This window comes from Haliaeetus albicilla, chromosome 13 (assembly GCF_947461875.1).
Source record: "Haliaeetus albicilla chromosome 13, bHalAlb1.1, whole genome shotgun sequence".
In the NCBI taxonomy this organism is placed as follows: domain Eukaryota; kingdom Metazoa; phylum Chordata; class Aves; order Accipitriformes; family Accipitridae; genus Haliaeetus; species Haliaeetus albicilla.
Genome location: NC_091495.1, coordinates 565,616 through 591,806, shown reverse-complemented (window position 1 = coordinate 591,806; position 26,191 = coordinate 565,616). Strand labels below are relative to the sequence as shown.

At 59.0% G+C, this 26,191-nt stretch overlaps 1 protein-coding gene across 1 annotated transcript; it reads right to left on the bottom strand.

The window, feature by feature from the left end:
• Positions 1–336: 336 nt before the first annotated feature.
• Positions 337–26,188, bottom strand: POLR2A (RNA polymerase II subunit A). The gene is made up of 29 exons (XM_069799761.1): positions 25,925–26,188; positions 23,975–24,107; positions 23,171–23,307; positions 22,549–22,722; positions 21,052–21,333; positions 20,053–20,214; positions 19,382–19,602; positions 18,739–18,871; positions 17,310–17,434; positions 16,985–17,195; positions 16,270–16,479; positions 15,552–15,720; positions 15,004–15,098; positions 13,878–14,081; positions 12,330–12,552; positions 10,747–10,930; positions 9,645–9,816; positions 9,001–9,106; positions 8,164–8,369; positions 7,239–7,463; positions 6,419–6,665; positions 5,946–6,046; positions 5,752–5,856; positions 5,002–5,184; positions 4,593–4,796; positions 3,841–4,027; positions 3,502–3,615; positions 2,714–2,863; positions 337–2,065 (listed from the first exon to the last, which is right to left on the bottom strand). Exons 1-29 carry the CDS (start codon positions 26,012–26,014, stop codon positions 909–911), a joined length of 5,910 nt encoding a protein of 1,969 aa, XP_069655862.1. The 5' UTR covers positions 26,015–26,188; the 3' UTR covers positions 337–908.
• Between the last annotated feature and the right edge of the window lie 3 nt (positions 26,189–26,191).

Sequence of the window (26,191 nt, the reverse complement as noted above, 5' to 3'; positions counted from 1 at the left end):
GGGGGGGAATGGGGGTTACTTGGGTCCACTATGGGAGAACCCCAAATACCTGGGTTCCTTATGACAAGGGGGGGGGGGGCAGACACCTGGGTGCCCCCCCCCGACTCCCCTCCCCCAATCACACACGGAGCCAGAACTGAAAATCAGTAAAATTTTTATTTCCCCCCAAAAATGAAATTCCAGCCGGTTCCCTTCCCGAAAGTACATGAAAACACCAAAATAAAGGCAGAGGGGAGGGGCAAAGGACCCCCCCCCCCCAAAACCACCACCAGAAAGTGCCCCATCTCCCCCCCCCCCAAGTTTACCCCCCCCTTGTCCACCCCCCATCCTCATTAACTAACAACACCCATAAATTACACCTTACCAAGAGCCACCATCACCATCAAGGGCAGGTAACATGTCCCCAACACCCCAAAACAGGGGGGAGTCTTCCCCTGCCTGCCCCTCCCCACCCCAACTTGGGGGTCACCCCCCAATTTAAGGGGTCACCTCCAAATTAGAGATTCCCACCCACTCCCCCAACTTGGGGGTCAACCCAACTTAGGGGTTGCCCCCAAACTTAAGGGTCAGTCCCCCAATTTGGGGGTCAGCCCCCAAATTTAGAGATCACCCCCCACAACTTAAGGGTCGCCCTCCAACTTAGGGGTCACCCCCTAAGTTGAGGGTCACCCCCAGCTTAAGTCAACCCCCGACTTAGGGGTCACCCCCCAACTTGTGGCTAATACCCCAATTTAAGGGTCAACCCCAACTTAGGGGTCACCCCCAAAACTTAGGTGTCAGCCCCCAACTTTGGGGCTCACTCCCCAACTTGGGGGTCAGCCGCCCCCCAATTTGAGGGGGGGGGTAACACCTAATTTGGGGGTCACCCCCACAGCCTGCGGGGGTTTTTAGGGGTCCCTCTCCCCGGCTCAGTTGTCCTCGTCGCTGTCGTCGGGGCTGATGGCCGGGCTGGTGAGGCTGTAGGTGGGTGACGTGGGGCTGTAGCCGGGCGATGTGGGGCTGTAGGTGGATCCCTTGGGGCTGGTGGGGCTGTAGGTGGGCGACGTGGGGCTGTACTTGGGGCTGGTGGGGCTGTAAGTCGGGGAGGTGGGGCTGTATTTGGGGCTGGTGGGGGTGTAGACGGGAGAGGTGGGGCTGTAGGTGGGGGAGGTGGGGCTGTACTTGGGGGTTGTGGGGCTGTAGGTGGGAGATGTGGGGCTGTATTTGGGGCTGGTGGGGCTGTACTTGGGGGAGGTGGGGCTGTACTTGGGGCTGGTGGGGGTGTACTCAGGGGAGCTGGGGCTGTAGCTGGGGCTGGTCGGGGTGTACTTGGGGGAGGTGGGGCTGTAGCTGGGGCTGCTGGGGCTGTAACTGGGGCTGCTGGGGGTGTAGGTGGGCGACTGGGGGGTGTAGCGGGGGCTGGAGGGCGAGTAACTGGGAGAGGTGGGGCTGTAACTCGGGGAAGTAGGGCTGTAACTGGGGGAGGTGGGGCTGTAGTTGGGGGAGGTCGGGGTGTAGTTGGGGCTGGTGGGGCTGTAACTGGGAGAAGTGGGGCTGTAACTGGGAGAAGTTGGGGTATAGTTGGGGCTGGTGGGGCTGTAGTTGGGGCTGGTGGGGCTGTAACTGGGAGAAGTAGGGCTGTAACTGGGAGAGGTTGGGCTGTAGCTGGGGGAAGTCGGGCTGTAACTCGGAGATGTCGGACTGTAACTGGGTGAGGTGGGGCTGTAACTGGGTGATGTCGGGCTGTAACTGGGCGAGGTGGGGCTGTAACTGGGTGACGTCGGGCTGTAACTGGGAGAGGTCGGACTGTAACTGGGGGAAGTCGGGCTGTAGCTGGGTGATGTTGGGCTGTAGCTGGGCGAGGTCGGGCTGTAGCTGGGTGAGGTCGGGCTGTAGCTGGGTGATGTTGGGCTGTAGCTGGGTGACGTCGGGCTGTAGTTGGGCGATGTCGGGCTGTAGCTGGGCGACGTCGGGCTGTAGCTGGGCGACGTCGGGCTGTAGCTGGGGCTCTGTGGGGTGTAGCCCCCAGGTGAGCGCGGCTCGTAGGCAGGTGATGTCGGGCTGTAGCTGGGTGACATGGCGCCGCCTGCAGAGAGAACATAGCAGGGTGACAGGAGGCCCCCCAGACAGGTGTTGTGGGGTGCTATCGGGTGTTGTAGGGGTATTGTGTGGCACTGTGGGCTGTTGTGGGGCGTTGTGGGGGTTGTTGTAGGGTATTCGGGGTGTTGTGGGGGGTGTTGTAAGCACTGGGGGTGTTATATAGGGTGTTGTGAGGTTCTGCGCAGGCACTGTAGGGTGTTGGGAGTGTTGTGGGGGTGTTTGGGGGGCAGTGGGGTGTTGTCCAGGGTTATAGTATCTTGTGGGGCATTGTAGGGTGTTGGGGGAGTGTTTTGGGGGTGCTGGGGTGTTGTGCGGTGGGTTGTGGGGGTGTTGTCAGGTGATGTTGGGTTTTGTAGGGGATTGGAGGGTGTTGGGGGCATGTGGTGCTGGTGGTGTGGGGATGTTGCAGCATGTTGTCAGGGCGTTGGGGTGTTGTAGGGGTGTGGAGAGGGGATTGAAGAGCACTGTAGGGTGTTGTGGAGTTGGGGGGTGTTGTGGGGCATGGCATAGGGTATTGTGTTGTTGGGGTGTTGTGGAGGGGTTGTGGGGGCATTGTAGGGGTGTTGTGGGGGTCCTGTAGAGTGTTGTAGGGTATTTTGGGGCATTGGGAAGTGTTTTGGGGTGTTGTACTCACCTGGGGAGGGGATGTAGGGGCTGGAGGGCCCCGGGGAGCCGGGAGAGCCAGGGGTGGGCGACCACGCTGGGGAGTAGCCGGGGCTGAAGCCACTGGCATCGGAGGCGGCGCTGGGGGAGAAGCCGGCACCCCCCGGGGTCATGCCGCTACCTGGGGGAGGGGGTGGTGTGTCAAAAATGGGCGGTCAGGACCCCCAAAACTGCCCTAGAGACCCCAAATCTACCACAAGGACACCCCCCCTTCCGTTTGCCTCCAGGATCCCAAATCCACCTCGGGTGCGCCCCAGTCTGCCCCAGGGACCCCAGTATGCCCCCCCCACCTGCTCCTGGGACCCCAAAACTGCCCCTAGGACGCCAAATCTGATCCCAGACTGCCCCAGGGACCACCAATTTTCCCTCCAGTCTACCCCAGGGACCCCGTTCTGTCCCAAAGCCCCCCCAGCACTCTCCCAGTCCACCTCAGTCCCTCTTAACAGCCCCCCCAAACTCTCTAACCCATCTCAGAGTCCCCCAAAACACCCCAGCCCCCCAACAGCCCCCTAGTCTACCCCAGGGACCCCAAATCTGCTCCGAGGACCCCTAGTTTGCCCCCCAGTCTACCCCAATGACCCCCCCCAGTCTGCCCCATGCCACCCCAATCCCACCCCCAGCCAACCCATCAACCCCCATTGTACTCCAGAACTCCCCCCAACTCCTCTAACCCACCCCAACAGCCCCCCAAAACACCCCCAAGCCGCCCCAATCTGGCCCCCCAGTTTGTCCCAGTACCACCCCCCCCGCCCCACTCACCTACACTGGGGGACCAGGCCCCGTAGGCGGGGGTGGCACCCTGGTTCCACGGTGTCATGGCGGGGGACATCCCCCCCATGGGGCTGGGGGCCGACCCGAAGAACATCCCTGTGGCTGTGGAGAGAGGAGGGGGGCACGTTAGGAGGGACTGACGTGTCTAGGGGGGGACCCAAGCGTCCAGGGCTGGGTGGTGGCCACGAGCCCCATGATGTCTTCATGCCACCACTTTTGCGGTGTGTCCCCCTCGTCCCTCACGGGACGCAGGCGTCTGGGTCGTCGAGAGACCCCGGTACCCCCCACCCCATCTCCTCCCGCCACGGTGGGGGACCCAGGACTTACGCCCCCCGACGCCCAGCCCCGGGAGGGCGCTGGGGATCTCCATTCCGTGTTTGCATTTCTCAGCGTCGAGGAGGAGATCGAAGCAGCCGGTGCCGGCGGGCGCCAGTTGACCCAACATGATGTTCTCCGACACCCCCTTCATGGGGTCGCTCTCCCCGTGAGCCGCTGCCTCCATCAGAACGTCCACCTGTGTGACGGAGTGGGGAACACACCCCCAAATTCAGGTTGAGGGGTAGACCCTCCCAAACTTCTTCCCATTACCCCAAAGCCCAACTTCCAGCCCCCCATCAAACCCCTTCAATACCCCCAAACTCGGCTCCAATACCCTCCAAAACCCCACTTCCATGCTGCAAACCCCTCCGACACCCCCTAAAACCCTCATCCCAGCTCCCCAAACCCCATTTTCAGCCCCTCCAATACCCCAAAACCCCTCCAACACGCCCCAGAACTCATTCCCAGTCCCTCAAACCCCAACACCCCAAAAATCCCCCTCCCAGCCCCATTTCCAGCTCCCCAAAGCCCTCCAACACCCCCTAAACCCCCATTTCCAGTCCCCCAAACCCTCCAGAACGCCCAAATCCCCCTCCCAGCCCCTCAACTACCCCCAAAACCTCCCACCCAGCCCCCCCAAACCCTTCCAACACCCTCAAACCCCTCTCCCAGCCCCACTTCCAGCCCCTCCAAGCCCTTCTAATGCCCCCCCAACCCACTCTCCCAGCCCCCCCCCCCCCAAGTCCCCCTTGTCCACCCACCGTCTCCTCGAAGGAGCACTTCATGAGGGGCCCAGTGTCCTGGCGGTTGACGCCGTGACGGGTGATGGCCATCAGGTGCCCACGGGAGGTCATGGTGTCACAGAGCAGGGCCAGGTGACGGTAGTTGACGTAGGAACCATCAAAGGAGATGACGTGGTAGAGCTCCCGCTCCAGCGCCTTCCGCACCGCCTCGATCCCCAGCACCTGCGGGACAGGCAGATGACAACAGCTGTTGGGGACCCAGGTGTCTGGGCGACCCAGGAGCCAGGCCATCCGGGAAGCCCACCACCCAAAGACCCAGGTGTCCAGGAACCCCACTACCTTGGGAACCCAGAAACCCTGGAGACAGCACCATCTTGGAACTCTACCACCCAGGGACCCAGGGGTCCGGGCACCCAACCCAACTCACGGTGAAGATCTCGACGATATCATTGGAGGTGGTGCGGACGGGGTCCACGTCCTTTTCGCTCAGCACCCGCATGAGGCTGACGCCGTCAGTCTCCAGGATCCACTCCTGAAGAGCCTTGAACTCCCCATCCTCTGTGATGATGATTTTCTTTTTGTTGTCCGTCTGTGGTAGGTGCATGTACACCTGGGGGGGGAAGGGAAGAGGGGGTTAGCGGCACCCATGGGTGCTTCTTGGGTGGCTGGGGGGACGGCCTGGGCAGCCATGGACCTACAAAAGCATCTACAAGTATCACCATGGGCATCCTGGGCCTCGTAACATGCACATGGAGAACACCATGTGCTTCTCAGGACCCACCAGGAACCTGGGCACCCACATAAGCACCCACGGGTGCTACCCAGCTGCCTGGAAGGGACACCCTGACCACCTGTAAGGACACTCTAGGCACGCAGACACCTTCACACATGTCCATGAGTATCAGCATGGGTATCCTGGACCTCCTAAAGGTCACCATGGAGAACTTCCAGGATCCACCAGGAGCCCTGGCACATACATAAACACCCATGGGTGCTGCCTGGGCACCTGGGGAGACGCTCCAGGCAGCCATGGACCCTCTTAGGCACCTACAGGTATCATTGTGGGTGTCCTTGACCTCCTAAAGGTCTCCACAGAGACCTCCACGTGCTCCTCAGGACCCACCAGGAACCCTGGCACCCCCATGAGCACCCATGGGTGCCCCCCTGTCCCCCCCACCTTGCTGATCTGCTCGATGCCCTGGAGCGTCATGTCCGTCAGCATGTTGGACTCAATACAGCGCAAGAAGACGTCGTCATCCATTTTGTCCACCACCTCCTCCTCCTGGGGACACCGAGAGAGAGAGGGGGGTGACACCCAGCCCAGGTCATGTCCCCACCACCACCCATGGGTGCCACCGTCCCCGTCCCCACCTCCTGCATCTTGTTCTCATCGCTGTTCATGATGCGGATCCGCAGCACCAGCTTCTCCGCATTGTCATCATTGAAGATGCAGTTGAGGTCATCCCCAAAGCCTAGGGTGGGACACGGGATACAGGGGTGGCACCCCAGTCACCTCCCCACCCTGCCAGCCACCCAAAGGCCCTCCATGCTCACCCAGGACCCCCCAAAGCTCCCCAGGACACCCCAAAGGCCCTCATACTCACCCAGGATCCCCTGAAGGTCAGCATGGAGCATAGTGGGTTATCTAGGACCCCCAAGACTTCCTTAGTGCCCTCCGTGCTCACTAAGGACCCCCCAAAAGCTCCCCAGATGCCCTCAAGGGTCACCCTGGACCCCCCAAAGACCCTCCATGCTCACTCAGATCCCCCAAAAGGTCCCCCAGATGCCCTCCATGCTCACCCAGGACCCCCCAAAGACCCCCCCAGCGTGCCCCCTGGACCCACCAGCATTGATCTTCTCAGCGATTTGCTCCATGGTGAGCTTGCGGTCAGTCATGTGCTTGCGGTCGAGCTCGATGCGGAGCAGCCAGGGTGAGATGCGGCTGACGTCAAAGTCAGGCATCTCGTAATAGACGTTGACCCACTCCTGGTCCTCGGCCACCACCGTGCCCTGAGGGTTGGGGTCATAGTAGATGGCGGTGTTGGCCGTCACCTTCCGCAGCGTGGTGTGCTCCAGGCGGCACAGGATGTCCTGGGCGGGGCGACACGGTGTCAATGCAGGGACAGCGTGGGTATATGGGAGATAGCATGGGGATCCCGGAATGGAGGACGTGGGGATGGAGAACACGTGGACGGTGTGGAGGACGTGGGAGATGACATAGAGACTCAGGGACGGAGGACACAGCGATGGCATGGAGGACAGGGATGTGGGAGATGACATGGGGATCCAGGGATGGAGAACATGGGGATGACATGGAGGACACGGGGTTGTGGGAGATGGTATGGGGACCACCACAGGGCCATGAGATCATGAAGTCATGGGGCCACCACAGCACTGTGGAGGGACAGTGGTGAGATGAAGCCATGGGGACACAGAGGGGACACAAAGGCATGGGGCCACCATGGGAAGATGAAGCCATGGGACTGCCCCGGGGCTGTGTGGACACCCTGGGGCTGTGGGGCCACCACGGGGCCACCCCAGGACAGGACCTCCACCCAACACAGGACAAGGGAACCACAGGACCCAGGTTCCTGCTGCTCCCCCCATCCATGACGTCCCAGGTCCCCATCCCCATCATGTCCCCCATCCCCACAGTGTCCCAACCTTGGCCCGCTCGGCATCGCGGGCGCTCTGGCCCAGCAGGAAGACGGTGAGTGAGGGTGTCTTGGGCTTCTTGGAGATGTTGATGAGCTCCTTCAAGCGGGGGACGCCCAGGGTGACGTTCTTGGCTGAGACCCCGGCGTAGTGGAAGGTGTTGAGGGTCATCTGGGTGGCTGGCTCTCCCAGCGACTGGGCTGCCAGTGCCCCCACCATCTCCCCAGGGTGGGCCTGAGAGGCGGAAAAGGGGTGTCAGGGGGGCCCGAAAAATGTCCCAAAGCTGGATCCAAAGCCCTCCTAGATGTGGCTCCAAAAATGTCCCAAATCTGGACTCAAAATTGCCCCAAATCTGGACCAAAGAATTTCCCAAAACTGGTCCTAAACCCCCAGATCTGACCCCACCATCTCCCCAGGGAGACATGGGGTCTCGGGGGGCCCCAAAACCATCCCAGGTCTGGACCAAAACCCCTCCTAGATAGGACATCAAGAATATCATTAACCTAGACTGAAAATTGCCTCATATCTGCCCCCAAACCCCCATATCTGCCCCCTAAAACCCTCAGATGTCCCCCAAAATGCCTGGATCTGCCCCCAGACCCCTAAATTTGCCCCCCTCCCCACTCACAATGGCCTGATTGAACTTGGACTCAATCTCCCCCAGCAGTCAAAGGCACCCCAGGACCCCTCAGATCTGCCCCCTAAACCCCCTGATCTGACCTCCAGAGCACTCCAAAACCCCCAAAGCTGACCCTAAAGCTCCAGATCTGCTCCCTAAACCCCAAGATCTGACCCCTAAATCCCCTGATCAGACTCCCCAAGTCCCCCATCTGTTCCCTAAACCCCTAGATCTGACCCCAAACCATGAGATCTCCTCCCTAAACCTCCTGAACTTCACCCCCAGAGCCCTGGATCTGCCCCTGGCCCCACTCACGATCGCCTGGTTGAACTTGGACTCGATCTCCCCCAGCAGCCAGTCAAAGGCCTCCCCACTGAGCCGGAACTCTTCCACCATGCGGCGGCTGCAGAGGGTGGAGCGGAGGTGGATGTTGAAGAGCAGCGTGGCGTTTTCCTGTGCCTGCCGGCTCAGCGGGTCGTCCCCGTTCACGATCACCAGCTTACGGCTCAGCTCCTTCACCCCTGATAAAAATGAGGAGGTTAAGGGGGGGCTGCAAGGGGGGCAGAAGGTTCCTGGGGGACCTCAAGTCCCACAGCATCTTCGTGGGGGTTCTCAAGTCCCCCCAGAACCTTCTTGGAAGTCCTGCATATTCCTCCAACACCTTCCAGGGACACATCAAGTCCCACAACACCTTCCTGGGGGACATCGGAGTCCTCCAAGTCCCCCAGCACTTTCCTGGGGGTTACTGGGGTCCTCCAAGTCCCCTGATACCTTTGTGAGGGTCCTCAAGTCCCCCAGAACCTTCTTGGGGTTCCTCAAGTCCCCTGGAACCTTCCTGGGGATCATGCAAGTCCCATGAGTCTCCCAGCACCTTCCTAGGGATCACTGGAGTCCTTAAGTCCCCCGCTATCTACCTGGGCGTTGTTGGGGTCCTCCACGTCCCCCAGTACCTTCCTGGGGGTCCTCAAGTCCCCCAGCACTTTCCTGGGGACCATGGAGGGTCCTCAAAGTCCCCCAAGACCTTCTTAAAGGGGTGACAGGGGTCCCTAGATCCTCTGACACCCTCCTGGTGATACTGGGGCTTCCCCCAGCTCACCCAACACATCCTTCTGGGCTCTGGATCCTGCTCAATTTCCACCCCCCCCAACTTACCCTCCACCACCTTGACAGGGTGCAGGTCAGAGGGGAGGCGCGAGTTGATGTGGAAAATTTTTTGGGCGTTCCAGATCATCCGCAGCAGGTTACAGGGGAGCACAACCTGGGTGGGTGGGGAGAAACAGGGGGTCAGCACCCCAAGGGCTGTGGTGGGTGAACATGCTCAAAAAATGGGTACTTTGGGTGTTTACCCAAATTTGGGCCACTGAGAGTGCCAAAACCCTAAAAAGGGGGGGCCCAGAAGCAGGCGCAGCACCCCAAAAAGGGCACCTACAAGACAAGGGGTATTCAGGGCTTCCTGCTACACCCCAAAAAGGGGGTCAGCACCCCAAAATGGGGAGCTGTAAAGAAAAGACAATTCACAGCTTCTTGCTACACCCCAAAAAGGGGGCCAGGAAGGGGGGCAGCACCCCAAAAAGGGCACTCACAAAGGAAGAGAAGTTCACTGCTTCCTACTACATCACAAAAAGGGGGACCAGAGTGGGGACAACACCCCAAACCAGGAGTGATGACTGGTTGCACACCCAGCATCCCCAAACAGGGGTGGTGGCACCACCAGGGACGTCCCCATGGGGGTTCAGAGCCCCCCCAGAGTGCCGGATCAGGGTATGCGTGCTCTTGGTGGGTTTGGGGGGGTTCACCTTGCTGTCACCAGTGGGGAAGATGACCCGCAGGACCTCACGGTCCTCCCGCATCTTCTCGAACTCCCGCTCGAGCTCGTTCTGGATGTGGGCGTTGGAGAGGATGTCCTTGACCAGCTCCTCCTGCAGCGTCCGCCGCAGCGCCCGCTCGTTGGTGTAATCGAACTTGAACCTGGGGGTGAGGACACACATGGTAGATAGCGGGGGGGGCAGGGACACCAGGGATGAGGAGACGCCGGCACGAGGGGCTCGGATGTGGAGAAGACGCTTGTGCAGGGAGGAGCAGGCTGGGGACATGAGCATGGGTTCACCTTGGTGAGGAGCCGTTTGACATCACCAAAACACGACCCATGTTGGGGAGAAGCAGCTTTGGTGAGGAGCAGCTTGGGGACATCAACATGAGGTCCCACTTTGGGGAGGAGCAGGTTGGGGATGTCGGAATACACCCAGCTCTACAGAGGAGCAACTTGGGGACACCAATAGGTGCCCAGCTTTGGTGAGGAGCAGCCTGGGGACACCAACAGGTGCCCAGCTCTGTGTAGAAGCAGCTTGAGGACACTAATATGCTCCCATCTGTGGGCAGCAGCTTAGGGGCACCATCATGGGCCCCATTTTGCGAAGGAACAGCTTGGGAGACCCCAAAATGTGCCGAATTTGGGGAGGAGCACCTTGGGGACATGAAAATGGGTCCAGCTTTGGGAAGTAGTAGCTTGGGGACCCCAGGATGTGCTCTGCTCTGGGGAGGAGCAGCTTGGGGACATCAAAACAAAGCCCACCCTGGGGAGAAGCAGCTTGGGGACACAAACATGGCCCCAGTTTGGGGAGAACAGCTTGGAGACTCCAAAATAAGCCCCAATTTGGAGAGGAGCAGTCTGGGGACATCAGTGTGGGTCCACCTTCAGGAAGAAGCAGCTTGGGGACTCCAAAATGGGTCCAGCTCTTGGAAGGAACAGCTCAGGCACCCCCCCAAGATGGGCTCAGCTCTAGAACAGCAAGCTGCTGGCTCCCCCTCCAGGACTGCAACCCGCTCTGGGACATTCCCCCCACCAAAAAAAAAAAAAAAAAAAAAAAAGCATTCCGCCACAGGCAGGTGGCCCCTCACTTCTTCTCGAAAGCCTTGTTGGAGGGCTTGAGGGTGGCCAGGTTCTGGAACTCGACGCTCTCGCCCGCCAGCCCGTCCTCCCCATAGCGCAGCTGCACCACCTGGTTGATGGAGTTACGGACCGTCGCATCGTACTTCACCATCACCGACTCCATTGACTTGATCAGCCGCCGCTGGATGTACCCTACGAGGGGGATGAGGGGAGGCATGTTGTCACCCCTGGGTGGGGGAATTGGGTGTACTGAAGGACTTTAGGAGGTCCCCAGGAGGCATCTGAGGAGGGTTTGGGGGTCCCTGGGGAGCTCCAGAGAGGAAACGCGGGGGCACAAGGATCCCTGGGGTAAGTCTGAGAGTCCCTGGGGGGCATAGATGGGGCCACAGGGGGATCTGGGGAGGGGTTGGGGGTCTTGAAGGGCTTCAGAAGGCCCCAAGAGGCATCCAGGGAAGGTTTGGAGGTCCCTGCGTGGCTCCAGGGAGGAAAGGTGGGGACACAGGGAACCCTGGGAAAGGTCTGAAAGTCCCTGGGGGACATCTGGGAGGCAGAGACAGGGCCACAGGGGAATCTGAGGAGGGTTTGGGGGTCCTGGAGGACTTTGGGAGGCATCTGGGAGTCCCTGAGTGGCTCCAGGGAGGAAAGGTGGGGTCACACGGATCCCTGGGGAGAAGTCTGAGAGTCCCTGGGGGGCATAGATGGGGCCCCAGGAGGATCTGGGGAGGGGTTGGGGGTCCTGGAGGGCTTCAGGAGACCCCAAGAAGCTTCTGTGGACAGTTTAGGGGGCCCCAAGTGGCTCCAGAGACGAAAGGTGGGGACACTGGGATCCTTGGGGGCATGTGGAGGGCATAAACGGGGCCACAGGGGGATCTGGGGATCCTGGAGAGCTTTGGGGGCATCTGGAGAGGGCTTAGGGGTCCCTGGGGAGGAAAGGTGGGGACACAGGGACCACCGGAGGTCAGAGAGGCCCTGGGGGCTATAGACTGGGCCACAGGGGACTGGTGGTGAGCATCTGGGGGTCCTGGAGGGCTTCAGGGTCATCTGGGGCCCCATGGGTGGCTCCAAGGAGGAAAGGTGGGGACACCAGAATCCCTGGGGGACATTGATATGGCCACAAGGGGCTATGGTGAGGGTTTGGGGGTCCTGGAGAGCTTTGGGGAGCATCTGGGGAGGGTTTGGGGGTCCCTGGGGCCTCCAGAGAGGAAAGTTGGGGGCACAGTGATCCCTGAGGAAGGTCTGAGAGTCTCTGATGGGCATCGGGGGGGGGGGGGGGGGGGGGGGGGATGGGACAGGACACGACACACAGAAGGGGTCCCAAGGGCTCTGGGGAAGGGTTGGTGGTCCTGAAGAACTTTGGGGGACCCCAGGAGGCATCAGGGAAGGTTCTGGGGTCTGAGGGTTACAAGGGACCCCCCATGACAAGGTACAGGTGCACACGGGGAGCTCCAGGGAGGGTTTGAGCACTTGGGGAGGACGCTACGAGTCCCTGCGGCACTTGGTGGCCCCCATGAAGATAGGTTCATCACAATGGGGGTAACATGGAGAAGACAAGGGACCCTGGGGGTGGGATTTTGTGGGGCGGGGGGCTGACCGGTCTCAGCCGTCTTGACAGCGGTGTCGATGAGACCCTCACGGCCACCCATGGCGTGGAAGAAGAACTCAGTAGGGGTGAGGCCAGCCAGGTAGGAGTTCTCCACGAAGCCCCGGCTCTCAGGGCCATAATCATCCTTGATGAAGTGGGGCAGCGTGCGGTGCTTGAAGCCGAAGGGGATCCGCTTACCCTCCACGTTCTGCTGCCCCACCACTGCAATCACCTGCCGGGGGGGCAGTTGGGGGGGACATTGTAGTTGGAGGCAGTAGGGGTACAGCAGGGGCACTCCCAGACCTCAGGAAGACCACCGAAACCCATAGGGAACATCCCGAGGGCCTGTAGGTATCCCCAAGGTACATCGGTGATGTTCATCTTGGAGGCCAACCTCACCATGGACCACCATGATGATCCATGGGGATGACCACCATGATGATCCATGGGGATGACCACCATGATGATCCATGGGGATCCCTGATGCCCACAGGGAACACTCCAAGGGCCTGTAGGGATCCCCAGTGTAACTGGAAGATGTCCACCATGGTGACCAACATCACCATGATGATCCATAGGGTCCCCATGGATCCCACAGGGACCCCTCAAGACCCCACAGTAATCAACTTGGTCTACCCAGACCCCATAGGAATCCCTGATCCCTGCAGGGAACATCCCAAGGGCTTGCAGGGATTCCCAACATAGCTCGGAGACATTCATCTTGGAGGCCAACATCACCATGGACCACCATGCTGACTTGCAGGGTCTCCCGGAACCCCTCAAGACCCCACAGTGGTCAACTTGGTCCCCCCAGACTCCATAGGAATCCCTGATCCCCATAGGGAATGCCCCAAGGGCCTGTAGGGATCCAAAATGTAGCTGGGAGGTGTTCATCCCGAAGGCCAACACCACCATGGACCACCATGAGGACCCACAGGGGACCCCCAGATCCCATAGGGACCCTCCAGACCCCACAGTGATCAACCATGGTCCCACCAGACCCCTAAGAATCCTAGATCCCTGCAGGGAACATCCCAAGGGCCTGTAGGGATCCCTAATGTACCTGGGAGATGTTTATCTTGGAACCCTTGGCACCCATGGACCCCTGTGAGGACCCCACAGAGATCCCCTAAATCCCACACAGACCCTCCTGGCACACTCCAAGCTCCATAGGGGCTCCCCAAGACCCCTCAGAGCCCCTAAATACCCGGAAGATGTTCATCTTGGAGCTCTTGGTGCCCAACACCACCACAGACCCCCCAGGAGGACCCTGAGGAGGTCCACTAAACCCCACAGGGACCCTCCCAAACCCCAAAGAGATCCTTCTGGCAGCCACCAGGCCCCATAGCGGCCCTCCAAGACCCCATAGAGCCCCCAAATACCTGCCAGATGTTCTTTTTGGAGCTCAAGGTGCCCACCACCACCACGAACCCTCAAGAGGACCCCATAGAGGTCTACAAAACCCAACAGGAACCCTCCCAAACCCCACAGAGCTCCTCCTGGCACCCCTTGGAGCTCATAGGGTGCCCCCCAAGACCTCATAGTGTCCCCCAGTACCTGGGAGATGTTGATCTTGGAGCCTTTGGCGCCTGACACCACCATGGACTTGAAGTTGTTGTACTCAGAGAGGGACTTCTGGGCAGAGGAACCAGTCTTGTCACGGGCATCGTTGAGGATGCGGTTCACCTGGTTCTCAAAGGTCTGCCGCAGTGTGTTGCCCGGGGTGGGCTCCAACTCGTTGTTGTGGGCCTTCTCAATGACCTGCCACCCCACCAAGGACCCCCGCCAGAGTGTCACTGGGGCACCCCAAAACCCTGAGAACATCCCAGGATGTCTCAAGGGGGGCTGGAAGTGATGAAAACCACCCGTGGAGGGTCCCAAAGTGTCCTAGGGGGACTGGGGATGTGCTAAATCTGTGGGGAGTACCCTAAAACCCTCCTGGCATTGTTGGGGATGCTCCAAAGCCCCAAAGAGCACCCCAAAATGTCCTAGGGAAACTGTGGATGCTCCAAAAACCCAGAGAGCATCCCAAAATCTCCCAGGATCCCTGATGATGATCCAAAACCTCAGGAAGGACCCCCAAATCTCCTAGGGAAACTGGGGACACTCCAAAACCCCAGAGTGTGCCCCAAAATCTCCTGAAGAAACTGTGGATGCTCCAAAACCCAAGAGAACACCCCAAGATGTCCCAGGATCTCTGGTGATGATCCAAAACCCCAGGGAGCACCCCAAAACCTCATAGGAGAGAACCAGGGATGCTCCAAAACCCCAGGGAGTACCCCAAAGTGTTCCTGATATCACTGGGGGTGCTCTAAAACTGCAGGGAGCACCCCAAAATGTCCCAGGATTGTTGAGGATGCTCCAAAAACCTAGGGAGAACCTTATACCACGCTCCCTCGATCCCACAGCATCACTGAGGCACCCCAAAACCCTGTAGAAACACAAGGGGGCCCAAAACTTTGGGAAGCACCCCAAAATCCCCTTGGAAGTATGCCCCAACTCACTGGGACTCACTGGCATCACCAAGGCAGACCCCAAGCACTGTGAAGCACCCCAAATTCACCCTGTCAGCCCCCAGATCCCACAGCCCCCCGCCAAAGGAACCCCAAATTCCAACCAGGAGATCCCACATCATTCAGGCCCCCCCAAAACTACAGGGAACCTCCCAAAACCCACAACCCACCTCTATGACATCCTGCTTGGCTTTCTTAATGGTGTTCTGGATGTCCTGGTAGGTCTTTGCATCAGCGATGGAGTCTCCAATGCCGATAGTGTGGCCTGGAAGTGGGAAACAGGGGCGGTCAGGTGGGTGTTCCCCACTCTATATCCTGTCCCCCACGCAGGGTGCCCCTCACCCCAAAGCAACCCTCTACAATATTCTCCTGACCCCAGGGGAGATACCTGGGTCCATATATCAGAAAAGGGGGTCCAAAGGTCCCCCATGGACAACAAGGTCCTCATAGTGCCAAAAAAGGGGGTCCAAGACCCCCCCCAGTACACCTGCATCCCTGCTGTCCCCAAAAGAGGGGGTCCAAGGGCCCCCCCAAGACACTTGGGTCCCTGTTGTCCTGAAGAATGGAGTCCAAGAGCCCCCAAGGACACCCAGGTCCCCTCTGCCCCACAAAAATGGGGTCTGAGAAGGTCCCTAGAAGACTAGACCCCCATTTTGTGCCGTCAAGTGGGGTCCATGCACCCCCTCCCCCTTCCCCAGATGCCTGGGTCCACACTGACCCTCAATGAGGAGCCAGTTGTTGATGACAGTTTGGATATTGCTGTAGAAGAGGCGGGTAGTGTCGTGTCCCATTTCCAGGTAGGAAATATGGACCAAGGAACCCGCTGAGGTGCCCAACGACTTCTTGCAGAGGATGCCCATGATCAGTTCCCCGTTCTCCACGACCACCTACAAAGAAGGGGTGTCAGCACTCCCCAGTCTCCGGAGACACCCCTTCATGGTTCACCCAACCACCCTTGAGGAGTCCTCCAGCTAGCCCAAGGCACCCATCAACTGCCCCAGCATGCCCCCAGACACCCCGAGGGTCCTCCGTACCCACTGCACCCAGCCCAAGGCTCCCCCCAGTGTGGGACCCCTCCTAGGCACCCCCAAGTCCCACCAAGCCCCCCCCAGAGCACCCCCAAGCCACCCTCAAGTCCCACCAAGCCCCCCCAAGAGCACCCTCATATCCCACCAAGCCACCCTACAGCACCTTCAAAGTCTCACCAAGCCCCCCAGACCACCCTCAAGTCCCACCAAAGCCCCCCCAAACCACCTTTACATCTTACCAAGCCCTCTCAGATCACCCTCAAGTCCCACCAAGCCACCTCAGAGCACCCATCATCCACCCAGGGGCCACCCAACCACCCATAAAGTACTCCGTACCCTCTTCTCCCACCCACTTCACCCCTTACGACCACCCCAGGGATGCCCCCCAGACATCCCCCGGCCCCCCACCTTTGTGTCCCCAGGGGAGATATGCTTGTAGGGCCCGCTGTCCTCATCATCGGGGTGGGTGCTGTGGGTGCGGATGCAGTTGATATGTCCAGGGATGATGAGGGAGAAGATCTGTTTGCCCGTCCAGAGGGGACGGGGTTTCAAGATGGCAGGTTGGGGCACCTTCCCGTCCCATGTCGAGAGGAACATCAGCAGGTTCATCACCTCCCCCTGCGAGTCAGGGACACCCCGTCAGCACCCCAAAAACAGCCACAGCACAGAGATACCCCCCAAAATCTCCTGCAAGCCAGGAATACCCCAAATCCTCCTACCACAACTCAAAAATGCCCTCAAATACCCCAAAAAACTTCCTGCTGATCAAGGAGACCCCATAAGGACACCCCAAATCCTTCCATCACAGCCCAAAGATGCTCCAAAAGCTCCCCCAAACCCTCCTGTAGCCCAAGGACACCCCAAAAGCACCCCAAATCCCATGTCACAGCCCGAGAACATCCTCCCACCCCCTAAAACACCTCTGCAAGCCCAGGGACACCCCATCAGCACACCTACAGTCTGGGGATGCTCCTGTAGCCCATGGACACCCATTTTGTGGGTGACAGGCACCCTAGGAGCACCCCAAAACCCTCCTACAGTCCAAGAACCCCCCCCAAACCCCACAAAAGCCTGATACGGACCCCAAATCTTGGTCTGTGCCTGCCAGCCCCCCCCAACTCACACGCTCAAGGAAGACATCACGCTTGGTGAACTTGCGGACGGCAGTGAGGGTGTCCTGGACGATGCCCATGACAGGACGGTTGGATTGGGGGGTGACGATCATTCGGGGGACCATGGCCAACTCCTGGATCTCGGCTCGCGTCTCCAGGGACTGCGGGAGGTGGAGGTTCATCTCGTCCCCATCGAAATCCGCGTTGTAGGGGGTGGTGACGCTGCGGGGACAGCGGTTATAGGTTATGGGGCACCCACACAGGTTTGGGGGCAGCAAGGGTCTGCAGCAGGGCAGGTTTGGGGTGACGGGGGCAGTTTGGGGATGCAGGGAGTACCTGAGATTGAGGCGGAAGGTGGACCAGGGCAGGATGCGGACACGGTGGCCCATCATGGACATCTTGTGTAGGGTGGGCTGGCGGTTGAAGATGACGATGTCCCCGTCACACATGTGTCTCTCTACCTGCAGATGCAGCCGAGGGTCAGTCTGGGCCTGGCCCTGCACCCCCAAAACTGGGGCAGGGACCTCAAAAGCAGGGCACACCCCAAAAGCAGGGGTTCACCCCAAAAAACATCATCTCCACAGACCCTAAAACTCAGGTTTTGTCCCCAAATACCCACGGCTCTTTGTGAACCCCAAGGGGCTGACCCCAAAAAGCTGAAGCTCTTTGGGGACCTGTCCTGGTTTCAGCTGGGATGGAGTTAATTGTCTTCCTAGTAGCTGGTACAGTGCTGTGCTTTTGAATTAGGTATGACAAAAATGTTGATAACACTGATGTTTTCAGTTGCTGCTAAGTAATGTTTAGTCTAAAGCCAAGGATTTTTCAGCTCCTCATGCCCAGCCAGCAAGAAGGCTGGAGGCGCACAAGAAGTTAGAAGGGGACACAGCCAGGACAGCTGACCCAAAGTGCCCAAAGCAGTATTCCATACCATGTGATGTCATGCTCAGTATATAAACTGGGGGGAATGGGGGTTGGGGGATCACTGCTCAGCGACTAACAGGGCAGCCATTGGTATGTCGTGAGCAACTGCATTGTGCATCATTTGTATATTCCAACCCTTTTATTATTACTGTTGCCATTTTATTAGCATTATCATTATTAATTTTTTGTTTTCTGTTCTATTAAACCATTCTTGTCGCAACCCACGATTTTTACTTCTTTTCTAGATTTTCTCCCCCATCCCACTGGGTGGGGGGAAGTGAGTGATGCTTAGTTGCTGGCTGGGGTTAAACCACAACAGGACCCCAAAACCAAGGGCTGAACCCGCAAAATGTCAGGGCTTTTCAGGCACCCTAAAATCAGGTACTGTACTCTGACACCCCACAGTCTTCAGGGATCCTAAAACCCACTGTTTGTCCCAAATACCCCCAGCTCTTCATGAACCCCAAAATCAAGCACTGATCCCCAAATATTTGAAGCTCTTCAGGGACCAGGGGCTGACCCCAAAAAACCAAGACTCTTCAGGAACCCTAAACCCCATTTTTATTCCCCAAACACCCCCAGTTCTTTCTGAACCCCCAAACCAGGCAGTGACTCCTAAAATCTAGAGCTCTTTGTGAACCCCAAAAGCAGCAACTGGCCCCCAAATACTCAGAACTCTTCATGAACCCCAAAATCAGGCTATGACACCCCCCCCAACTCCTCAGAGACCAAAAAAACAAGGACTGAGCCCCAAAACACCACCACTCTTCAGGGAACCCAGCCATGCAGACCCTGGAGGAGCTGTTTTGGGATGCATCCCTCCCAATTTGGGGGTGAAGCCCACCTTGTAGCCGATCTGGAGGTGGAGGTCACTGGGTTTGGGGTGGAAGCGCAGGTCAATGCGGTCCCCGTTGTCCCGGATGATGTACTTGGCCCCGGGGTATTGGCTGTTTCCCCGGCGCACCAGCTCCTGCAGCCTGGAAGGGGGGGAGGACATTTGGGGTTCAGGGGGGGTTCATGTCACCCTAGGTCACCCCACTGTCCCCAAACCCACATCTCACACTCTCCCTGTGGGTGTCGGGTGCCCCCCATGTCCTTCCCACACTCTCCTTGGGGCTCAAAATGTGCCCTCCACCAATGCCATTTGTACCGCCTCCAGGCACCTGTACCCCCCAACATCTCCCACACCCTCTCTGCATTCCCCCAATGTCCCCCACACACCTCTTTGTTCCTGTGTCCCCCCACGTGTCCCCATATACCCAAAGTCCCCCATTCCTCCTCCATGTGTCCCCAAAGTCCCCACTCCCCCTCCATGTCCCCATGTGCCCCTCAACACCCCTCCCACCCTTTCCACATCGCCCTTTAATGCCCCCCAATGTCCCCACATACCATCTTCACACTTCCTACACCCCCTCCAACCTCCCCATATATCCCCCTTAACATCCCCCCTACGCCCTTCCAAAACTCCCCACGTGTCCCCCCCCGACCTGTCGATGTTGAAGGGGGTGACGATTTCGGCGAAGGTCATGTTGGCGGCGATGGAGCGGGGGACGCCCACTTGATCGATGGCCAGGTTGGGGTCAGGGGTGATGACGGTGCGGGCAGAAAAATCCACCCGCTTCCCCATCAGGTTCCCCCGCACCCGACCCTCCTTCCCCTTCAACCGCTGCTTCAGGGACTTCAGGGGACGCCCCGACTTCTGCATCGCCTGGGGGGGGCAATAAAAACAAAGGGGGGGGGTCAGGAGAGGGGCATCAAACACTTGGGGTGGACCCCAACTTCTGCACAGCCTGGGGGAGCAAAAAAGGGGGTTTGGGGGAGGCTTGACCCCCCAAAACCCCCCAAAGATTCGGCATCAGCCAAAGGAGGGGGGTACAGAGGTGGGGTTTAGGGGGGCACCAGCTCCTGCCACAGCCTGGGAGGGGGTCAGGGGGCTCCCAGCATGCTTTGCTCCTGCCTGTACTTCCAGCACACCCTGCCCATGCTCCCCCCACGCCCTGCCTGCACTCTGCCCCTGCCTGCACTCTGTCCTTTCCCCTGCTCCCAGCACACACCCCACCTCTGCCTGTGCTGCCTACGTGCCCTGCTCCTGCCTGCACTATGCCCTGCCTGTGCTGCCTGCACCCCCTGCCCACACATCCCCCCCCCCCCGCCTCACCCGTGGCAGGCCGGGCAGCTCGTTGTCCACCATGGTGGCCACGTGGAACTGGAGGAGTTTGACATCCTCGGCAATGACGTGGGCGGCCGCCCCGTTCTGCTCATTACGGCGTAGCTGGTTGTTGATCTTCACAATGTCGGCCAGTTTGTGGGTCAGGTCATCCTGGGGGGGAACACCAAAAATTAACATGGCAAAGGGTCAGGGGGAGCCCTGCAGTGCAGGCAGCACCCCCAAAATGCATCAGGGAAGCTCCAAAATGAAGCATGGATGCCCATTATCTGGAAACACCAAGAGATACCCCAAAAAGCTCTAGCTGATCCCTCAAAACTGAATCAGGGACCCTCCAACAACTGGGGACACCCCAAAAGGCAAGGGAGACCCCCCAAAATACAGCAGGGACCCCAAAAACAGGGTATACCCCAGAAAGCACCAGAGAACACCTCAAAAGGCACTATGGGATCCCCCAAAATGAACTGGGGACCCTGGTGTGGGGTGACCCCCCCAAACATACTGAGACCCCCCCCCGAAGTCCATCAAGGATCCCAGAGTCCAGGGATCACCCTAAATCACATCGTGGACACCCCTCAAACCATATCAGGGGCCCTGGAGTCTCCCCAAAAACCCTCCCAGGGACCCCGAACCCCCCCAGACACCCCAATACACCTCTCCAAGACCTTCATGACAGTGGGGTGCACAGGGGCAGGGGGATTTGCTGGCAGCTTCCCGCCTCAGGGACCCCCAATGTCACCCCAAAACTTCCCCAGAGACCCCAATTTCTCCCCAAGACCCCCCCAAGGTGTCTGGGACCCCCCCAAAAAGTGGACCCCAGCATCCAGGCCCCACCCTTTTGCAGGCAGAACCCTGGGTGCACCCCAGTATGATCATGTAGGAGGGATGGCACAGGCAGCCCTCCCAACCCAGGGACCCCAATATCTCCCTGGGGACCTCAATACCACCCCAGGAACACCCAAAAAGCAGACCCCAGTATCCGGGCCCCACCTGATTACGAGCAGAACCCTGCATGACGACAGCGGGGCGCACAGAGAGGGGGGGTACAGGCAGAACAGTGCAGACCATCCACTCAGGGCGGGCAAATTTGGGATCCATGCCCAAAACGAAGCATTCCTCATCCGAGATGCGCTTGAAGATCTCGTGCACCCGCTCAGGACTGAGCAGGATCTTCTTTTCCTGCGAATCCTCATTGACGTGCTTCCACTCGGCATAGAGCTCCAAACCCGAGCGACGGATGCGGGGCTGGTATCGCCCGCACCCTCCGTGGCCCTGGACAGGAGAGACAGGGGATTAGTGGGGTCATGGGGGCATTAATGGAGAGATGGGAGCATTAACAGGGGCATTAATGAGGAGTTGGACCCAGGGCTGGTACCACCCACACCCTCCGTGGCCCCAGATGGGGGGGTTAATGGGGAGATGGGGGCATTAACGGGGTCACAGAGGCATTAATGGGGGTGTTAGTGGGGAAATAGCAGCATTAAAAGGGGAGATAGAGGCATTAACGGGCTCATGGAGATCTTAATGGGGAAATATGAGCATTAAGGAGAGAAATGGGGGCATTAATGGGGGTGTTAATGGAAAAGTAAAAGCATTAATAGGATCACAGGGGCATTAACATGGATGTTAATGGGGAGATGGACCGTTAAGGGCACCACAGGGGCATTAACAAGGGCATTAATAGGAAGATAGGAGCATTAAGGGGGGAGATGGGGCATTAACCGAGTCACGAGGGTGTTAGTGGGGAGACAGGGGCATTAAAGGGGAGATGAAGGTATTAACAGGGTCACGGGAGCATTAACAAGGTTGCTAATTGCAACATAAGAGTATTAAGAGGGAAGATGGGGCATTAACAAGATCACGGGGGTATTAACGAGGGTGTTAATGGGTAGATAGTGGCATAAAAGGGGGACATGAGAGCATTAACGAACATGTTAATGGGGAAATAGGAGCATTAACGGTGTCAAAGAGCATAAACGAGGGTGTTAACAGGGAGATATAAGCATTAAGGGGGGGAAATGGAGCATTAACAAGGGTGTTAATGAGATAGGGGCATTAGGGGGGGAGATGGGTGCATTACTGAGGGCATTAACAAGGACCCAGGGGCATTAATGGGGCTGTTAATGAGGACACAGGAGCACTAATGGGGGGCTGGTACTGCCTGCACCCCCCATGGCCCTGCTGGGGCATTAACAGGGACCCAGGCACATTAACGGGGCATTACTGAAGACATGGGGGCATTAATAGAGGACCTAAACTTGTTAACAAGTATTAACAGGGGATATAGGGGCATTACAGGGACACAGAGGCATTAACGGGGGGCACAAGGGTGCCACCACCCCCACAACCCAACTTGGGGGGACCACAAGCCACTAACAGGGACAGATCCCACCCCAACGCCGTCCCCCCAGCCACCTCTGAGGGGACATTCGGGTCCAGCCTCTCATAACCTGAGAGGGGATTTTGGGGTGCAAGGGGTGTCCCCACCTTCTCCTTGGTGAGGTCCTCATCACCCTCAGGCTGCTCCACCCCAAATTTGTGGTCCATCTCTTCGCCCCCCTCGCAGATGTTCTTCCCCTTGCAGAGGTCGTAGACGTGCGTCAGCCGCTTCTTGGGTTGCCCCTTCGATTTCCCCAAAATATCCTTGATTTTGGGGTTGTTCTGCTCAAAAAAAAAGATAATTTGGGGGTCACAAGGTTATTTTGGGGGTCACAAGGGGCTAGGTGCCATCCCAACATAGTCACCCACCATCTCCAGGGACCACCCAGCAGATGACAACCCTGCGTCCCCCCAACTCTGTCACCTCCTCTTGGTGTGTCCCCCAAGTCCATCACCTTCTCTTGGTTTGTCCCCCCAACCTTGTCACCTCCTCTTGGTGCCCCCCCATCCCAGCAAGCCCCAAACTGGTCCCAGTGCCCAACTGGGAGATACAACTGGTAAATACAACCCAACATGGTGAGACATGGATGATGTCACCACAGGGCTTTTTCTGGGGGACAAGCACATGAGGGATGAACGCTGCCACCATCCCCAATTTGGGGGCACCACGGTGACCCCCCTCACGGTGGTTTTTCTTTTGGGGTGGGGGGTGGTGGGGGGGGTGTCTCACCGAGTCCACCAGCAGTTTGGAACAGAAGAAGCAGACACAACGCAGGATCTTCATGGTCTTGCCCAAAAAGCCCACGTGGAAAACAGGCTTGGCCAGCTCAATGTGACCAAAGTGGCCTGGGCACTCTGTCATGTTACCTGGAGGGGGGACACACCCCGTTATTTTGGGGGGTCCTGGGATTTGGGGACAACCTCCCCCAGGGTTTTGTGAGAGCAGGTGGGTTTTGGCAGTGGGTCCCACCAGAAGCGTGACCAGGAGTTGGAGTTGAGGTGAGGCCGGAGTGGGTGTTGGGGGAAATGAGGTGCTGAAAGGAGATCGCCCCCAAAAAGGGGATCCCCCCAAAAAGAAGCCCCCCCAAAGAAAAGGCAGCCCCCAGAAAAGACAAGACCTCCCCAAAAGAGAAGGACCCCTGCAAGTTGTCCAGGAGTCGGCCTAAATTGAGGAAAGGTGGTCCTGCAACTTGAGGTAGGTGGTAAAAGTGGGGGACTGTTGGGAATCACTCCCTTTTCCAGCCATAACATATAACCCAGAAGATCCCCCCCCAAAATGGGGCTCCCCAAAAAAAAGGAGGATCCCCCCCAAAATGTCCCAGAGTGGACGTGTATGGAGATGGGGTGCTCCTGTGCAGGACTAAGAAAATTGGGGGGGAATGGGGTGCTCCAGGGTATCACCCCCTTTTTCCTCCCATAACACTGAGAAGCCCCCCCAAATGATTCTCTACACACAAGCACCCCCAAATCCCACCCCTTTCCCCAGGAACACACCCGTTTCCCCATGAGGTTTTGGCGGGGGGGGCCCACTCACCGGCACAGGTCTGGCAGCGCCCCGTCCTCTCAATGACACCCTGACGGGGGTCCATGAGCCCCCCGAGTTTGGGGCGCCCCCCCTCCGTCGTTTCAGGGTACTTGATGCCCCCCTCAGTCACCGACATCCGTTTCTGGTGGGGGAAGAGAAGGGGTGTGAGGGGAAACTGAGGCACACGGGGAGCCCCCAGCCCCCCCGATTTGTCTCCTAAGCACCCCAAGGGATAGCCTCAGCACACTAAGACTTCCAAATACATGGGGGCACACCAAGTCATCCCCCTGGGTTGACCACAACCCACCTCCCAAGCACCCTGATACTCTCCCTGCCCCCCCCAAAGGATCCCCTGACAACCCCAGTCACCCCTGGGGACTCCAATACCCCTTCAGGGCCCCCCATGGCACCTTCATGTCCCTTCAGAGGCTCCCTGGACACTTTCAGGGATCCTAGCAGCCTTCAAAACCGCAACACCCCTCCAGAGGTGTCCTGGGGACCTCCAGGGACTCCAAGACCCCTTCAGGGTACCCCAGAAACTCCAATAAATCCCCAAGGTGTACCAACACCCCTTCATGGGCCCCCACTGCCCCAGCAGAGCACCCAGTGACCCCTATGCTCTTCTGGAGTCCCCCTCAGCACCCCAATGCTCCTCCAGGAACCCAGTACCCTTCCAGAGGCCTCCTGGGCACCCCTAGGGACCCCAGTGTCCCTCAAGCACACCCTCAACCACTCCTAGGGACCCCAATTCCCTTTCAAGGCACCCCTGGTCATCCCAATACCCCTCCAATGCACTTTAATGCTCTTCCAGAAGCTCCCTGGACAGCCCCAGGACCCCAATGTTCCTCCAGGGCACCCCTGGGCATCCCCAGAGACAACGAGGCCCCTTCAGAGGCCTCCCAGGTACCCCCAAGAACCCCCACAGTCCTGCAGTGGCCTCTGGGTCCCTCCAGACCGCCAGTGCCATTCCAAGGCACTCTCAGGGACTCCAAGACCCCTCCAAAGCCCCCAATGCCCCTCCCAAGACACCCTAGGAAAGTCAACTCCCCTCCAAAGGCACCCTGACCATCCCCGGGGACCCCAAGGCCCCTCCACGGCACCCCGGGCATGCCCAGGAACCCCAGTTTTCCTCCTGGGCATCCCCAAGGACCCCAAGGGCCCTCCAGTGCACCCCACGCATGCCCAGGGGCCCCAATATTCCTCCAGGGCATCCCTAGACATCCCCAGGGACACCAAGGCCCCTCCAGAGGCCTCCCGGGTACCCTCAAGAACCCCAACAGTTCTCCAGAAGGCCCTGAGTCCCTCCAGAGACCTAGTGGACACCGCCAGTGCCATTCCAAGGCACTCTCAGGGACTCCGAGACCTCTCCAAAGCCCCAATACTCCTCCAAGACACCCTAGGAAACTCAACTCCCCTTCAAAGTACCCTGACCATCCCCAAAGACCCCAAGGACCCTCCAAGGCACACCTGGGCATGCCCAGGCACCCCAGTGTTTCTCCATGGCACCCCTGGGCATGCCCAGGGTCCCCACTGTCCTTCAGAGGCCTCCTGGGTACCCCCAGGAACCCCAACAGTCCTCCAGAGACCTAGTGCACGACCCCAGTGCCATTCCAGGGCACCCTCAGGGATTCCAAAACCCCTCCAGAGCCCCCAATACCCCTCCAAAACACATTAGGAAACTCCCTTCCCCTCCAAAGGCACCCTGACCGCTCCCCGGGACCCCAAGACACCCCAACGTTCCCTCCTCCCTCTCCCTCACAGCGCCGCCCCCAGCCTCCGGGGGGCGCTACACTCCGTCAGACACCGCCCGCCCCCGGGGCCTCTCTATCCCCCCCTCTCGGTGCCCCGGCGCCATTTCCCCGCTGCCGTTCTTCGACCCCCCGTTCCCCCCCTTCACTTCCCGTCCCTCTGCCACCGTTCCCCCCTTTCCCCCCACCCCGCCTCCCTTTCCCCCGGTACCATCTCATCGGGGCTGAGGATGCCGAACTGGACTCGTTTGATAGTGCGTAATGGGCAAGCGCTGTCGCCCGAAGGCGGCCCACCGTGCATGGCGCCGGTCGAACCGCGGCCTCACGCCGCCTTCGCTACTTAAAACAAAACAAAACAAAACAAACAAAAAAACCCAAAACACCCCCCCCCCACCTCAGGGGCCCTCACGGAAAACCCCCACGGGGGGGGGAAAAAAAGCCGGCCACCCCCCCGCCCCGCTGCCTCTCCCCTTTTCGC

What these genes read in the sequence shown, in the direction of transcription:
- POLR2A (XM_069799761.1), bottom strand. Translation starts at nt 26,014, where the DNA reads ATGCACGGTGGGCCGCCTTCGGGCGACAGCGCTTGCCCATTACGCACT. An exon ending in CCAAGCAGGATGTCATAGAG is followed by an intron (nt 14,082 to 15,003) that starts GTGGGTTGTGGG and finishes GTGGGGTGGCAG; the next exon opens with GTCATTGAGAAGGCCCACAA. An exon ending in CGCTGAGAAGATCAATGCTG is followed by an intron (nt 6,047 to 6,418) that starts GTGGGTCCAGGG and finishes GTCCCACCCTAG; the next exon opens with GCTTTGGGGATGACCTCAAC.